The sequence below is a fragment of the Pan troglodytes genome, chromosome 6 (assembly GCF_028858775.2).
Source record: "Pan troglodytes isolate AG18354 chromosome 6, NHGRI_mPanTro3-v2.0_pri, whole genome shotgun sequence".
In the NCBI taxonomy this organism is placed as follows: domain Eukaryota; kingdom Metazoa; phylum Chordata; class Mammalia; order Primates; family Hominidae; genus Pan; species Pan troglodytes.
The window spans coordinates 154,077,267-154,093,264 of NC_072404.2; the positions used below are offsets into that span (position 1 = coordinate 154,077,267).

The window sequence follows — 15,998 nt, forward strand, 5'->3', positions numbered from 1 at the left end:
GTATTTTGTTATACTGATTGTTTTTTAACCAGAAATAATTGGGCCACAGTAGATCTTTTTTAAACTGAGTTTTGTGTGTGATGTGTGATGTAATTTGTTTTGCAATATCCAAGGAAATTTTCATGCTCCATTTGCCTTCGGCCACAAACTAACAGTCAATGCCCCACCCCACCCTCTACAGCAGCAGGAAAAAATAAGTCCAGATCAATGTTGCCCACAAATTTCTCACCTCTGTATATTCCTTGGACAGCCTTCCAATTTCAGGCTCTTTTGCTCCCCTCACCGCGGCCAAGTCTTAGACGGAAATTGGAGCACAGATGGCTTCTCAGGGGTGGCCAGACTTGTGTTCCCAAGACGCCTGGTTCCCTGGTCTTATCCTCTCCTTTCAGGTCGGGTCTCAGATCAGGATTCTTTAAGGGCCAACTTCGCATTCTGGGCAAGTGAATGACACCTAGGGCACACCCTCTTCTCAGCAGCCTGCACTTGATCTCCTTTTAAAGGGGAAATTACATTTCTTGTTAAGACTGAAAGAGGCTGCCGAACTTTGGAGGAAATTACTATGTTGTTCTCAGGACAGCTGGAGGAATTTCTGAAAGAGAAGACCTAGGCAAGGGGCAGAGGGAAGCTTTGCCCTTGCAAACATTTGCTCACAGCCATTGCTTAGAATTAAGGAGCAGGTTCATGCCCATCCTGTCAGCCATATCCTGCAGGGTGGCAGGCATGCTGTAGCCCCTGGTATAGGCCATGGTGCCTGCCACCCTGGAGCTGCCTGTGCTGTACAAGGAGCAGCCTTTGCTATGCCAGTAGTCACTGAGTGGCCAGGCCATGAGCCTGTCTTGGGTCAACTCTGTGGGCCTCAATGTCCCTGCTTCTGTTCGTTATTCCCATACAGACATCAATGTGCCTGACTTCCCTGATTACTGTTGCATTGAGATTTTTGATGGGACAAAGTCTTCAAAAGAGGATGGCGAGGCTAGGAAAGGGTTCTCCTATTTGGTAACTGCAACAACTGCTGTGGGTGTCACATATGCTGCCAAGAATGTCATCTCCCAGTTTGTTTCCAGCATCAGTGCTTCTGCTGATGAGTCGGCCATGTCGAAAATTGAAATCAAGTTATTTGATATTCCAGAAGGCAAGAACATGGCTTTCAAATGGAGAGGCAAATCCCTGTTTGTATGCCACAGAACCAAGAAGGAGACTGACCAAGAACCTGCAGTTGAAGAGTCCCAGCTGAGGGCCCATAGCATGATTTAAGGGCCAGGCACAGTGGCTCATGCCTGTAATTCCAGCACTTTGGAAGGCCGAGGTGGGCAGATCACTTGAGATCGGGAGCTCAAGACCAGCCTGGCCAACATGGCGAAACCCCATCTCTACTAAAAATACAAAATTAGCCAGGCGTGGTGGCATGTGCCTGTAATCCCAGCTACTCGGGAGGCTGAGGCAGGAAAATCACTTGAACCTGGGAGGCAGAGGTTGCAGTGAGCCGAGATTGCACCATTGCACTCCAGCCTGGGCAACACAGTGAGAATCTGTCTCAAAAAAAAAAAAGACGAAGAAGAAGAAGAAGTAAAGGATGGGCCGGGAGTGGTGGCTCACACCTGTAATCCAAGCACTTTGGGAGGCCAAGGCGGGTGAATCACTTGAGGTCAGGAGTTCGAGACCAGCCTGGCAAACATGGTGAAACTCCGTCTCTACTAAAAATACAAAAATTAGTCAGGCGTGGTGGTCCATGCCTGTAATCCCAGCTACTTGGGAGAATGAGGCAGGAGAACTGCTTGAACCTGGGAGGCGGAGGTTGCAGTGAGCCAAGATTGCACCACTGCACACTCCAGCCTGGGAGAGAGAGTGAGACTCTGTCTAAAAAAAAAAGATAAAAAAGGAGTAAAGACTGAGTGCAATGCCTATCAGGGTAACCCATTCGAGTTTCTTTACTAGGCGTTTGCATTCATCCTGTTGTGCACCTATTGCAAATGAAGATTTTGGTGGTGATTACTGCCCTTGCTGGGGGTCACACAGATGCATCTGGGAGGATCTGGAAGGGGCCTGCACCTCTTGAGCTTGGAGCTCCTTCATATGAGTTCACCAGTGAGGACACAGTCATTGTTGGTTAGAGACTGGGACTCAAGCTGTAGGCTCCTTTCAGTCTTTGCGTCACTGTAGAAGAGTTATTTGAGAGCAAGCCTTCTGAACTTCAAGTTGCTTGATTTGAAATACTTAAGAAGTGATAACGTATTTGCAAACATTACTGTGAAGTAAATTGAATTTAATGTTGAATACGTTCAAGCATTCACTTAATAAAACAACTGTTAAACACTGTTACGCTGTCATACACTTGAAAGGTGCAATGTCTTTTAGGTAGTTCTAATTTTTTACTTTAAAAAAATTTTTTTTATTTTTTTGAGATGGTGTCTCGCTCTGTCTCCCAGGCTAAAGTGCAGTGGCGTGATCTCGGCTCACTGCAACCTCCGCCTCCCGGGTTCAAGTGATTCTCCTGCCTCAGCCTCCTGAGTAGCTGGGATTACAGGCACGCGCCACCACGCCTGGCTAATTTTCACACGTTCAGTAGATGTGGAGTTTCACCAGTTGGCCAGGCTGGTCCCAAAATCCTGGCCTCAAGCAATTCACCCACCTCGACCTCCCAAAGTGCTGGGATTACAGGCGTGAGCCACCATGCCTGGCCTAATTCTAATTTAAAACTACACAGTGGTATATAAAAATTAAAAAAAAAAAATAGAATTAAGGATCAACAGGCTGGTGATCCATTTAAGCACAGTGTTCTTTTTAGACAGTTGTTGAGAAGGACAGTAGTGAGCTGAGAACCTGAAAATCGTCCACTGGCCATGGCGGCATGGGATTGGTAGATTTCTTATCCCCACATTTGCATGCTGTCTTAGTCTATTCTCCCAGTTCAACCATCACTGACAGTATCTCCTCCACACCCAGGGCTTTACAACCACCTTTTCTACAGTCCAGAGAGGTGGAGATCATTATTTCCATTCGGCAATGAGGGGAACAACTCCATTTCTTTCCTGAGGGCACTCATGATAAAGCATCAACGTTGGGACTCAAACATGTACACCTACTGACCTTAGCTATCATTCTTTTGCTCAATTTCATTAAGTGAATATTGAGCAACTAATATGTGCCTTCCACTGTGCTGGAAAAGTCATGATACTGACATGGAAGGTGACACAGAAGCTTCCTTTTAGGTTTGAGCAATGCCGCTTCCATGAGCACCAGTCAGCTTTACCACACACAGGGCACGTAGGCACTTAAAAAACAGGGTCTCATCCAAAGCATATTTTGAATTTAATCAGCTCTTTTAGAACTTTAATAACAATGAAAATTTAGAACTGGCCAGATGCGGTGGCTCACACCTGTAATCCCAGCACTTTGGGAGGCCAAGGCGGGCGGATCACTTGAGGCCAGGATTTCGAGACACCAGCCTGGCCAACACGGTGAAACCACGTCTCTACTAGAAGTACAAAAATTAGCCATGCATGGTGGCGGTTGCCTGTAATCCCAGCTACTCAGGAGGCTGAGGCTGGAGATTGCTTGAACCTGGGAGGCCGGAGGTCACAGTGAGCTAAGATTGCACCACTAAACTCCAGCATGTCCCTGAGACAGAGTGAGGCCCTGTCTCAAAAAAAAAAAAAAAAAAAGAAGAAAGAAAAAGAAAATTTTAAATTAAATAAGATACTATTATTTTGTTAATTGTAAAAGCACTAAAAAAAAAAAGATAATTATACTTAATTCTATCAGTATAGTTACCATGAAGATAATAATCTGCATGGATAAAGTCCATTCAGACAAAACAGTCAGTGGGGCCGGGTGCTCATGCCTGTAACCCCAGCACTTTGAGAGGCTGAGGCAGGAGGATAGCTTGAGCCCAGGAATTCAAGACCAGCCCGGGCAACACAGTGAGACACCCCCTACCCACGGCAACTCTACAAAAAAACTAAAAAATATTAGCTGGGCATGGTGGTACACACCTGTAGTCCCAGCTCGTCAGGAGGCTGAGGTGGGAGGAACATTTGAGCTTGGGAGGCTGAGGCTGCAGTGAGCTGTGATCTCGCCGCTGCACTCCAGCCTGGGCAAGAGTGAGACCCTACCTCTCTCTATATATATGCAAACATATATATCTTGTTTATCACATATATCATATATGATATATATCTTGTGTATCATATATATATCTTATCGGACTCTTAGGAGTTTGCTAGTGCAGGCACTTAAGAAATGACTAATGACTTTGGTGCCCACAGAGCCAGGGAGTAACGGGCCAGACCCCTTGGTGGTTTCCCTCCTAGCACACCATTTTCTGAACTTGTCGAAGCCTCCAAATCTCTTTCTCCAGTTACTCCAGCATAACGTGCATTGACAGTAAACAACGTCCTCAATGATGTCATGTTGCCACACTTCATTTCACAGGATTTAGCATCCAGAGAGCCACACCGGGGGCGGCCCTCCCTCCAAACAGAGAACATTATCCCTTCTTCCTCAGTGAAAATTCATGAGAAAGTTCCTAAGCTTGTAATGCTTAGCCCTAGACAACGGAAAAAGGTGTTTGAGGAAGGAGGAAATACAATATACATGATCCTTCTCTGGGATTAGTTTGTGTAGCTCTATTGTTCAGCTTCGGCCTATAATTGTCAGTAGTAAATGGTATGGAATAATTTTTTTTTTTTTCGAGATGGAGTCTTGCTCTGTCACCCAGGCTAGAGTGAGGTGACTCGATCTCGGCTCACTGCAACCTCCACCTCCTGGGTTCAAGCAATTCTCCTGCATCAGCCTCCCAAGTAGCTAGGATTACAGGCACCTGCCACCATGCCCAGATAATTTTTTATTTTTAATAGAGATGGGGTTTTAACATATTGGTCAGGCTGGTCTCAGATTCCCAACTTCAGGTATTCTACCCGCCTCAGCCTCCCAAAGTGCTGGGATTATGGGCGTGAGTCACTGTGCCCAGACTGGTATGGAATAATTTTGAGTAAAAACATCTTTTTTTTTTTTTTTTTGAGATGGAGTTTTGCTCTTTTGCCCAGGCTGGAGTGAAGTGGTGCGATCTCGGCTCACTGTAACCTCAGCCCCACAGGGTTCAAGCGATTCTCCTGCCTCAGCCTCCCAAGTAGCTGGGATTACAGGCACCTGCCACCAAGCCCAGCTAATTTTTGTATTTTTAGTAGAGACGGGGTTTCACCATGTTTGCCAGGCTGGTCTCGAACTCCTGACCTTGGGTGATCCACCCGCCTTGGCCTCCCAAAATGCTAAGATTACAGGCGTGAGTCACTGTGCCTGGCCAAATAAAGACATCTTAAGGAAAAAGTGAATGACTCAGATGTTTATTTTCTCAAATACAATATTTAAAATATTGCAAGAAGACCTCTGTTTAGCATTCTCCCCTCGTTTGTCAATTATTTTATTATTTGAGAATTAATACCCCACATGAAGACAATATCACTTGCCAAAGTCCTTCCTCTGACGTGGTTAAGTCGTATCAAATCCACAGGCTGACGTCCAAATAATACACAGCTTCATGCTTCAGGTGAGCCAAGAACAACCTTCCCATTGAGCGCCTTGCAGGGGCTGATATCAAAGACAAGACTGAACTTCCTTCATTGGCATGGTGACCACCGTGGGAGGTGCAGCCCTCAGCCTACTCCTCGGCTGTGCCATCCAGGATGTGTTTAAAGGAGAATGGAGAAAACTTGTAACCATCCCCGACATAGAACTTGTTCTGGAACTCAACCCTGTTGTTGAGGGGAGGCCGTGGGGTAAGAAATGGGAGATTGAAACACATCAGTTAGAGGCTGGAAGGTGGAGGGAAGGAGGAAGCAGAGCATTTGTAAAATCAAGAACAAAGTCAGAAGGGTTGGCCACGGCAGGCACCCAGGCTGATGGCTGCCATGAGAATCCTGAGGATTTTTTTTTTTTTTTTTTTTTTTTGAGACAGAGTCTTGCTCCATCACCCAGGCTGGAGTGCAGTGTCGTGATCTTGGCTCACTATAACCTCCGCCTCTCAGGTTCAAGAGAGATTCTCCTGCCTCAGCCTCCTGAGTAGCTGGGACTATAGGCATATACCACCATGCCTAGCTAATTTATATGTGTGTGTGTGTGTGTGTGTGTATATAAAATATCATATATTATTATATATAATATTATATATACATCAATATTAATATATTAATATATAATATATTATATAATATATTATATTATATATTACATTATATATTATATATTACATTATATAATATAATACATTATATACTATATTATATACTATATTATATTATATATTATATTATATATTATATATATATATATTTTTTTGAGACAGAGTTTTGCTCTTGTGGTCCAGACTGGAGTGCAATAGTGCGATCTCAGCTCACTGCAACCTCTGCCTCCCAGGTTCAAGCAATTCTCCTGCCTCAGCTTCCGAGTAGCTGGGATTACAGACGCCCACCACCATGCCCAGCTAATTTTTGTATTTTTAGTAAACACCAGGTTTTGCTATGTTGGCCAGGCTGGTCTCGAACTCCTGACCTCAGGTGATCCACACACCTCGGCCTCCCAAAGTGCTGGGATTACAGGTGTAAGCCACTGCACCCAGGCCATGAATCTGAGGATTTTTTAAGCCCTTCTCTCATCTGTCTCTTACTACCTTCCCCTTCCCCTCCCCTTCATTTCCTCCAGGCCTCTCTGCTTGTGGGCTCATGGCCACAGCATAACAACTCTTCCCTCATGGAAGGAGCTTCCCCACCCCCATGACGAGCCAAGACACCCTCACTGTGCAGCACTCTCTCATGTCATTTTCCATTTCCAGCTAATTCTAAAATGTGGGACTCACATATTATAGAACGCAAAGACCCTTGACCTGTATTTTTGTAACTCACATAACTGATACCATGTCGGATGATTTATGTTTTGTTTTATTTATTTATTTATTTATTTATTTATTTTGAGACGGAGTCTCGCTCTGTTGCCCAGGCTGGAGTGCAGTGGCTCCATCTCAGCTCACTGCAAGCTCCACCTCCCGGGTTCCAGCCATTCTCCTGCCTCAGCCCCTTGAGTAGCTGGGATTACAGGCGTGCGCCACCACCCCAGCTAATTTTGTATTTTTAGTAGAGACGGGGTTTCTCCACGTCGGTCAGGTCACAAACTCCTGACCTCAGCTGATCCGCCCGCCTTGGCCTCCCAAAGTGCTGGGATTACAGGCATGAGCCACCGTGCCCAGCCTCATTTATGTTTTATTAAGTTACAGAGTTCAGTTCGTCTCCTCAATGACATGGAGGGGAATGACGTCATCATGGAGGCAGGGGATGCTGTGGCTCTCCTCACTCAGTACATGAAGTGCAAAGGCTTCTTTATGAATAGTGGCCACAGAGGGAGGAAGAAAACATCAGGGCAAGCTGGGTACAGTCTCTGCAGCTGAAGGGCATGCACTGCACACTCAGAATTCTTGGTTGAAATGTAACTTGGAAGACAACCAGAGGCCTAAACATGTTTCCATATTCAGCAACCTAACGACGGCTGATTGTCACTGGATACATCTGTGCATGTCCAGGGCTCCCAGTGAGCGTCTCCCTCCTGGTGGTACCCTCCTTCTCTTTCCACTTTTGAGATTTTCATACCTTGTTGGTGTAACTCCTCTACTCAGCAACAAGAGCCAAACATCCCAGATTCTATGGGCGCAGTGGCTCATGCCTGTAATCCCAGCACTTTGGGAGGCTGAGGCAGATGAATCACTTGAGGCCAGGAGTTTGAGACCAGCCTGGCCAACATAGGGGAACCCCATCTCTACTAAAAATACAAAAAATAGTCGGGTGTGATGGTGCATGCCTGTAATCCCAGCACTTCAGGAGGCTGAGGCGGGTGAATCACTTGAGGCCAAGAGTTCGAGACCAGCCTAGCAAACATGGGGAAACCCCGTCTCTGCCAAAAATACAAAATTTAGCTGGGCATAGTGGCAGACGCCTGTAATCCCAGCTACTCAGGAGGCTGAGGCAGGAGAATCACCTGAACCCGGTAGGTGGAGGTTGCAGTGAGCCAAGATTGCACCACTGCATTCCAGCCTGGGCAACAAAGTGAGAGCCTGTCTCAAAAAAAAAAAAAAAAGCCAAATATTCCAGATTTTCTAAGCATGTCTTCTGTGAGCCTATCTCAGATGCCACCTTGCCAATACTTGGAAATGTCACTTGGGTTAAAGCCAATTGTAATAACAAATGAACACTGATCATCTAAAAGGGAAGGAGTAAATGAGAACTAACATATATGAGAGTCTGAATAAGTATGAATGAGTGTGTGTGTATATATGTATATATACATATATATACACATATATTACATCATTTAATATTACACCAACAGATGACTAAACTAAGGCTCCAAAGAGGTATGTAAGCTGCTAAAGTCACACACAGCTCACGATCTGAACCCAGTCGGCTGGCCCCACAGCCCACTCCCTTTCCCAACACCACATTGAGCTTCCAGGGGACAACCATCCTTACCAGTGCAGTCGCAGGGCGTGCAGGAAAGCAGAGAGGCCCTCCATGATCAGAAGGATGGCTACTGTCAGGACAGCAAATACGGCAAAAATAATAAAAACCCCGACGATTCCTCCCCAGCCTCGCGTCTGAAGGCCGCTGTTCATCACCATAGTCCAGAGCACTTCAGACAGTTCTGCAAGGTACGAGAAACCACTGGGATTATCTTGTAAATGCAGATTGTTATTTATTGTATTTTCTCATCTTTTTAATTAAAAAAAAATATATTTTTTAAATAGAGACAGGGTCTCACTCTGTTGCCTAGGATGGTCTCCAACTCCTGGCCTGAAGCAATCCTCCCGTCTCAGCCTCCCAAAGTGCTGGGAAATCAGGCGTGAGCCACCACATCCAGCCCAGATTATTATTATTTTATTATTTTTTTTTGAGACAGGTTCTCACTGTGTCACCCAGGCTGGAATGCCATAGTGCAATTATGGCTCATTGCAGTCTTGACCTCACAGGCTCCAGTGATCCTCCCACCTCAGCCTCCTAAGTAGCTGGGACCACAGAAGTGTGCCGCCACTGTCTGTTAATTTTTTTTTTTTTTTTGAGACAGAATTTCGCTCTTGTCACCCAGTTTGGAGTGCAATGGCGTGATCTTGGCTCACTGCAACCTCTACCTCCCGAGTTCAAGCAATTATCCTGCCTCAGCCTCCCGGGTAGCTGGGACTACAGGTGTATGCAACTACATCCAGCTAATTTTTGTATATTTAGTAGAGATGGGGTTTCACCACGGTGGCCAGGGTGGTCTCGATCTCTTGACCTCATGATCCACCCGCCTCGGCCTCCAAAGTGCTGGGATTACAGGCGTAAGCCACCGCGCCCAGCCACAGCCTCTTCTTTGACCAGGAAGTGGTTACATGAGTGTTTGCTTTACAAAAATCCATTAGGCTGAATATATATTTTATGCATTTTTGTAAACATGCTATATTTCAAAGTAAAAATGTTTTTAAAAAGATTGAAATCCTAACCACATTTCAAAAAATGTTTAGCTAATATTTATTCAGTCACTGCAATGTACAAGGGCACATGCCAGGTACTGAGCGCAGGAGGTGAATTCAGCCTCACTCGGGAAAGTGGCTCTTTTCATTCTTTGGTGGTCACGGGTCCCCTCTGGAATCTGAAGAAAGTCATGAATCCTTTCCCCAGAAAAATGCACACAGAGACGCCCAACAACATCTTATACGTAGTTTCAGGGGATTTACAGAAAGCCTGAAGTTCAGCCACAGACTCGAAATTAAGAGCCAAGTCAGAGGAATTCGAAGCAGTTTACACATATTATCCCAGTAAGGCCCATATCAACCCTATAAATTAGGTTTTATGATGCCCATCTCATAGATAAGGAAACTAAAGTTCCGAAAAGTTCAGGGGCAAATGCCACACAGCCCCCTCTGGCCTGTTCCTATGACACCACCCCCCACCCCTACTTCCCTACCTCTGGCCTGTTCCTATGACACCCCCCCCCCCACTTCCCTACCCGTTACCTCCTCAGCTGTTTCCCACACCCCCAGCTCTAAAGGTCTTTTCTACACATTTCTTACATGCCCATGGAGTCTCTCAAAGGCTGACAGTCGGGGAATGTTTTAAAAGGCCCTGAGGGGAGAGAAATCCAAGAGGAGGGAGGTCATGGATGGGGATCGGAAAAAACCCGGACTCGTAGCTGAGTCCCTGTCCCCAGCTAACTGCCCTACAAGGGCTCTCACTGTCCAACCTATGCAAGTAAGGGTCCATGCTTAGGTGTCCCTGGTCACAGAGCACGTGTGAATGCTTCTTCCCTAGTTATCATGCCCAACAGCCTGGGACACGCACCTTGCAGGGAAATAGCATCATTACATCCTTGGCTTGAGATTTGAAGGCCCCTGCTAAAAGGTCACAATGATGTAGCCCAGAGAGACACAGGCCTGCCACTTGCAAGTGGCTATCAGAACATGATAAAAGCAGAGACATGGAATGCAAGGAAGAGGACCCCTATTTGCTTGCTGCCTCCCAAGATCTGGTTTTCTGCCTGCTACAGTGATGCAGAGTCTTTCATCAATGGGAGCAGCTTCACCCCCATCGGGTTAGACCCGTACCTGAGATTTACAGTAGAAACTCCAGTGCTTAGCATTCGTGTGATCTTCACAGCTCAGGCTATGTTCGTTTCCTTGCACAAACTCACATACGCAGACTTTCACGTGCACACGAATACTCAGATGCACACACTCAGCCCTGCGCGTACCCGCAGCACAGACACCCATGAGCATGTCTTTACTCCTGTGCACTGATGTGCATTCGTGTGAAGTGGCTATCCCATGACTGTCACCCACTTTGTTCCTTTTTTTCTTTTTTCGAGACAGAGTCTCGCTCTGTCACCCAGGCTGGAGTGCAGTGGTGTGATCTCGGCTCACTGTAACTTCCAGCTCCCAGGTTCAAGTGATTCTCCTGCCTCACCCTCCCGAGTAGCTGGGATTACAGGCGTGTGCCACCACACCCAGCTAATTTTATATTTTTAGTAGAGAGGGGGTTTTACCATGTTGGCCAGGCTGGTCTCGAACTCCTGACCTCAGGTAATCCCCCCACCACCTTGGCCTCCCAAAGTGCTGGGATTATAGGTGTGAGCCACCACGCCCAGCCCCACTTTGTTCCTTAAAGTGGATCTCAGCGCTTCAAGTCATCCGTGATCCTGATGTTGGTTTTCAGCTCCAACCTCAGCAGTAGTTTGAAGGACTTGGGTCATACCAGGGATGAGTCTAAATAAGACAGGAGGAATTTTGGCCAGAGGACACCCCAACACATAGTGCCAAACTCTGGCCTAGGGACCTGAGATTTAGAGGGTAAGTTGTTATTGCAACAGAGTTTAGCCTAACCTGACCAGTGCAGGAGGCTAACTACTTGGACCACTGATGAAAGCCCCGGCACACAAAGGTTAAATTTCTTGTATAAGTTACTCAGCCAAAAGTGGTAGAAAAGGAACCAGAATTTAAGTCAGTGTTTTAATTTTTTCCCCATTTTTCCACATATTACCTCTTTAAGCAACTGTGTTAGTATGGACTGGAAGCCACGTCTAGCAGGGACTTCTAGAATGACCCAGTGGGTGAATCAGGGCAGGCAGCCATGAACCATATGGGTTTTTAGGAATCAAATGACCCCCTCGGTGTGTGTATGGGCTGGCCAGAGGACACCCCGACACATAGGGCCAAGAATACCAAAACTCCTCCTCCTGTCTTATCTAGACTCAGCCCTATGATGACTCAAGTCCTCCAACTACTGCTGGGGTTAGAGCTGAAGACCAACATTACCACCACTGACTGCACGAAGCGCTGAGATCCACTCTAAGGAACAAGTAGGTGACAGTCCTGGGACAGCCACTTCACATGAATGCACAGCAGTGCACAGGAGTAAAGACATGCGGCCGGGTGCAGTGGCTCACGCCTGTAATTCCAGCATTTTGGGAGGCCGAGGCGGGCAGATCACGAGGTCAAGAGATCGAGACCATCCTGGCCAACATGGTGAAACCCCGTCTCTACTGAAAATACAAAAATTAAAAAAAAAAAAAATTAGCTGGGCATGGTGGTGTGCACCTGTAGTCCCAGCTACTCAGGAGGCTGAGGCAGAAGAATTGCTTGAACCTGGGAGGCGGAGGTTGCAGTGAGCCGAGATCATGCCACTCCAGCCTGAAAAAAAAAAAAAAAAAGATATGCTTATGGGTGTCTGTGCTGCAGCCAGTTGCAGGGCTGAGTGTGTGCATCAGCGTTCATGTGCATGTGAAAGTGTGTGTATGTGAGTTTGTGGGAGGAAATGAACACAGCTGAGCTGTGAAGATCACACGAATGCTGAGTACTGGAGTTTCGTTTCTATCCCTTCAGCACACACCTTGGCCTGGCTTCTCTGTTCTAGGCATTATGCTCAGTGCCAGGAATGCTAAGATAAAAGTCAGGTTCTTTGCTTTCAAGGAGCTCATAGTCCAGTAGGAAGACAGGCTAATCAAGACAATTATAATTGAAGCTAGGTTAAGAGCATGCCCCAGAACCACAGGAAGGCATCTTCCAGACTGGGGGACTAGGAAAGAAGATTTCCAGCTGAGTTATGAAGGACGAATTAAATATCAGATAGAGAGAGAATTAAAGAAGGGACTATTTCAGGCAAGGGGGCTGCAGGGGCAAACACACAGAGGGGCCCAGGGAGTACTGCGTCTTCAGGAGGTAGTTATTCAGGCCAGGCACAATGGCTCACACCTGTAATCCCAGCACTTTGGGAGGCCAAGGCAGGAGGACTGTTTGAGCCCAGAAGTTCAAGACAAGCCTGGGCAACATGTCAAAACCCTGTCTCTACCAAAAAAAAAAAAAGTTCGCCAAGTGTATTGGTGTGTGCCTATAGTCCCTGCTACTTGGGAGGCCAAGACAGGAGAACTGCTTGAGCCCAAGAGTTTGAGGCTAGCCTAGGCAAAAAGGCAAAACCCTATCTCTACCAAAAAAAAAAAAAAAAAAAATACAAAAATTGGCCCAGGCATGGTGGCATGCACCTGTGGTCCCAGCTACTTGGGAAGCTGAGGCGGTAGAATGACATGAGCCTGGGAGCTCGAGGCCGTGATAGCGCCACTGCACTCCATCCTGGGCAACAGAGGGAGACCCTGTCTTAGGAAAAAAAAAAAAAAAAAAGCGCTCCTCAGGGCCACTGCATATGAAACAGATGGGTCTGGAGCGCTGGTAGGCACTAAGGAAAACTGACAAGAAACAAGACTGGAGAAGGACCCAGAGATCAAGATGGGGCTTACAAGTGAGTTGGTGAGTCATGATTCCTGACGTTAGGCAACCCCAGGGGCTCGGATCTTTATCAAAACTGTATTTCCAATGCCTGAAATCCCAGCACTTTGGGAGGCTGAGGCAAGAGGATCCCTTGAGGCCAGGAGTGTGAGATCAGCCTGGGCAACATAGTGAGACCTTGTCTCTTTTAGATAGATAGATAGATAGATAGATAGATAGATAGATAGATAGATAGATAGATAGATAGACAGACAGGCAGGCAGGCAGATGATAGATAGATAGATACAATTGTATTTCTGGGCCTGGCCCGACTGATCCTGGACTGCTGTGAATTCACAAAGGTGGTGAGCACTTCCTGACGGTCAGCTCAGCAGGCAGCCAACTGACTCCCAGCAATGCTCATAACCAAGGCAGGCCTTCTCTTAAAGGTCAGCACCTTGCAGAGGGGCATGGTAGCCTGAAAAAATATGTTCCCCCATCCCCAAAGATGTCTACATCCTAATCCTAATCCTAATAACCTGTCAACATACTATATTACATGGCAACAGTGGCTTTGCAGATGAGATTAAGCCAAGAATCCTGAGAGAGGGGCATTATCCCGGATTATCTGGATATGCCCAATGTCATCACTAGAGTCTTTGTAAGAGGAAGGCAGGAGAGTCACAGTCAGAGAAAAAGGAGATTTGATGCTGGAAGCAGAGGTTGAAGTGATGCAAAGAGGAGCCGCAAGCCACGGAATGCAGGCAGCCTCAAGAGGCTGGAAAGGCCAGGAAACAAATTCTACCTGCAGCCTGCAGCAGGAGCACGGCTGCCCACGCCTTGATTTTAGGACTCTGGCTTCAAAAACTGGAAGACACCAAATTTGTGTTGTTGGGTTTTTTGTTTGTCTGTTTGTTTGAGACGGAGTCTCACTCTGTAGCCCAGGGTGGAGTGCAGTGATGTGATCTCGGCTCACTGCGACCTCTGCCTTCCGGGTTCAAGCAATTCTCCTGCTTCAGTCTCCGAGTAGCTAGAGTTACAGGCACCAGGCACCATGCCCAGCTAATTTTTGTATTTTCAGTAGAGACGGGTTTCACCATGTTGGCCAGGCTGATCTTGAACTCCTGGGCTCAAACAATTCGCCCAAACTCTGCCTCCCAAAGCTCTAGGATTACAGGTGTGAGCCACCGTGCCCGGCCAAATTTGTGTTGTTTTAAGCCACGAGTGTTTGTGACAATTTGTTACAGCAGCAGTAGGAGACTATTAATACAGAGGGTGACCACCCCAGCAACATGCAGCCAGACCCACAGAAAAGGCACCTGTGCCTGGGAAAGAAGAGTCATTCTTTTGGCAAACATCCACAAATAGCTCGGAGAAGTCACCTTTACTTCCAAATACATTGCACCTATTTCCTGGGGTGTTGGGGAGAGCTGACTGTCCCCGCGATGGGCTGCTCACTCACGTGCATGAGCCAGGCTGAGGGCCCAGAGCCGCAGGTAGGAGGCTGTGTTTGAAATGCAGCCCAGGCAGTACTCGATGGTGTGGATGGCTTGGTGGACAAAGACGTCTCCAAAGTTGAACTGAAAGACGGAATTTTTTATTTTACTTCATTGAGAACTTTCTACACAAAAGTTATTCCAAATGATGCAAAGATGAATAAGACATGGGCTTTGCTGTTCAGACACTTTCAGTCTAACTAGGGGAAAAGAAATAGTAATAGACTTAGAGAAAGAATTATCAGGACAAAGTCATATGTTATGTGTGTCTTAACGTTCCCCAGCAATAGCTGAAAAAAAGCTCAAAGACGACAACTGGGTGGTAAGGGGAGATGAGATTTGTGCTGTGCCAGGAAGGCTGGGTAGGAATGTGACTTGAAGGACAAGAAATTGTTCCTGAGGAGCAACAGGATCCCTGGTTGGGAAAGAAACAGGTAGCTGGGAATATCACCTAGTCAAGTCGGAAAGAAAACAATTTGGCTGGAACTGGGAGCTTGTTTAGGTGAGGAATAGAAGACAGTGCTCCTGTGTGGAAGTTTCTAGAAAGGCAAGCTATGAGTAAAGTTGAAGAAACAACCTGGATTCAGTGAGGAGCCATAGAGGCAGGTTACTCTGGTAGCATCATAGTTTAGAGAAGGGACAGCCTTAAAGAAAAAAAAAAGGACAATTTGGTTATGAGCTCAGTAACACAGGAAAGAAGTAAATAACAGAACGAAGAAGACAGCCATAGCTCATTCTCCCCTCATGCTCTCTGATGTGACAGGGAAAGGGTCTTGCTCTGTCACTCAGGCTGGAATGCAGTAGCACAATCATAGCTCACTGCAGCCTTGACCTCCCAGGTTCAGGTGATCCTCCCATCTCAGCCTACCGAGTAGCTGGGACTACAGGCATGCATCACCATACCTGGCTAATTTTTGTATTTTTTGTAGAGATGGGGTTTCACCATGTTGCCCAGGCTGGTCTGGAACTCCTGGCCTCAAGCAATCTGCCTGCCTCAGCCTCCCAAAGTGCTGGGATTACAGGTGTGAGCCACTGTGCCTGGCCATGGGGGACAATTGACTGGTGCTGTACATGCCCTCAAGTTGCTCACAGCCTAGTCAGGAGAATATGTAGAAGGGTTCCCATGCCACACTCTGGGAAGCGCAATGACCAGGGCATGCAGTGGTATCGTGGGAACACAGAGAAGGCCCCTTACCCACTCAGGGCCAGGGCAGCCAGGGCTCTGAGGCTCCTAA

The 15,998-nt window shown here is 46.8% G+C and overlaps 1 protein-coding gene and 1 pseudogene across 6 annotated transcripts in view; one reads left to right on the plus strand and one right to left on the minus strand.

Annotated features, from left to right (window-relative positions):
* The first annotated feature begins 744 nt into the window (after nt 1-744).
* Nucleotides 745-1,283, plus strand: LOC129144504 (cytochrome b-c1 complex subunit Rieske, mitochondrial-like; annotated as a pseudogene).
* A 4,038-nt stretch (nt 1,284-5,321) lies between these two features.
* The window catches only part of ATP6V0A4 (ATPase H+ transporting V0 subunit a4), a 90,212-nt gene continuing 79,535 nt past the window's right edge, over nt 5,322-15,998 (minus strand). For 5 of the 6 annotated variants that reach the window (XM_003318823.5, XM_054655235.2, XM_016958222.4 and 2 more), the window contains 3 exons: nt 14,730-14,847; nt 8,511-8,682; nt 5,322-5,750 (listed from right to left, as the gene is read on the minus strand). In XM_003318823.5, the coding sequence (XP_003318871.3) occupies nt 5,657-5,750; nt 8,511-8,682; nt 14,730-14,847 (384 nt within the window). In that variant the 3' untranslated portion in view covers nt 5,322-5,656. Of the gene's footprint in view, nt 5,751-8,510; nt 8,683-14,729; nt 14,848-15,998 lie in introns of those variants that run through there. The other variant, XM_054655237.2, reaches the window with a different exon arrangement.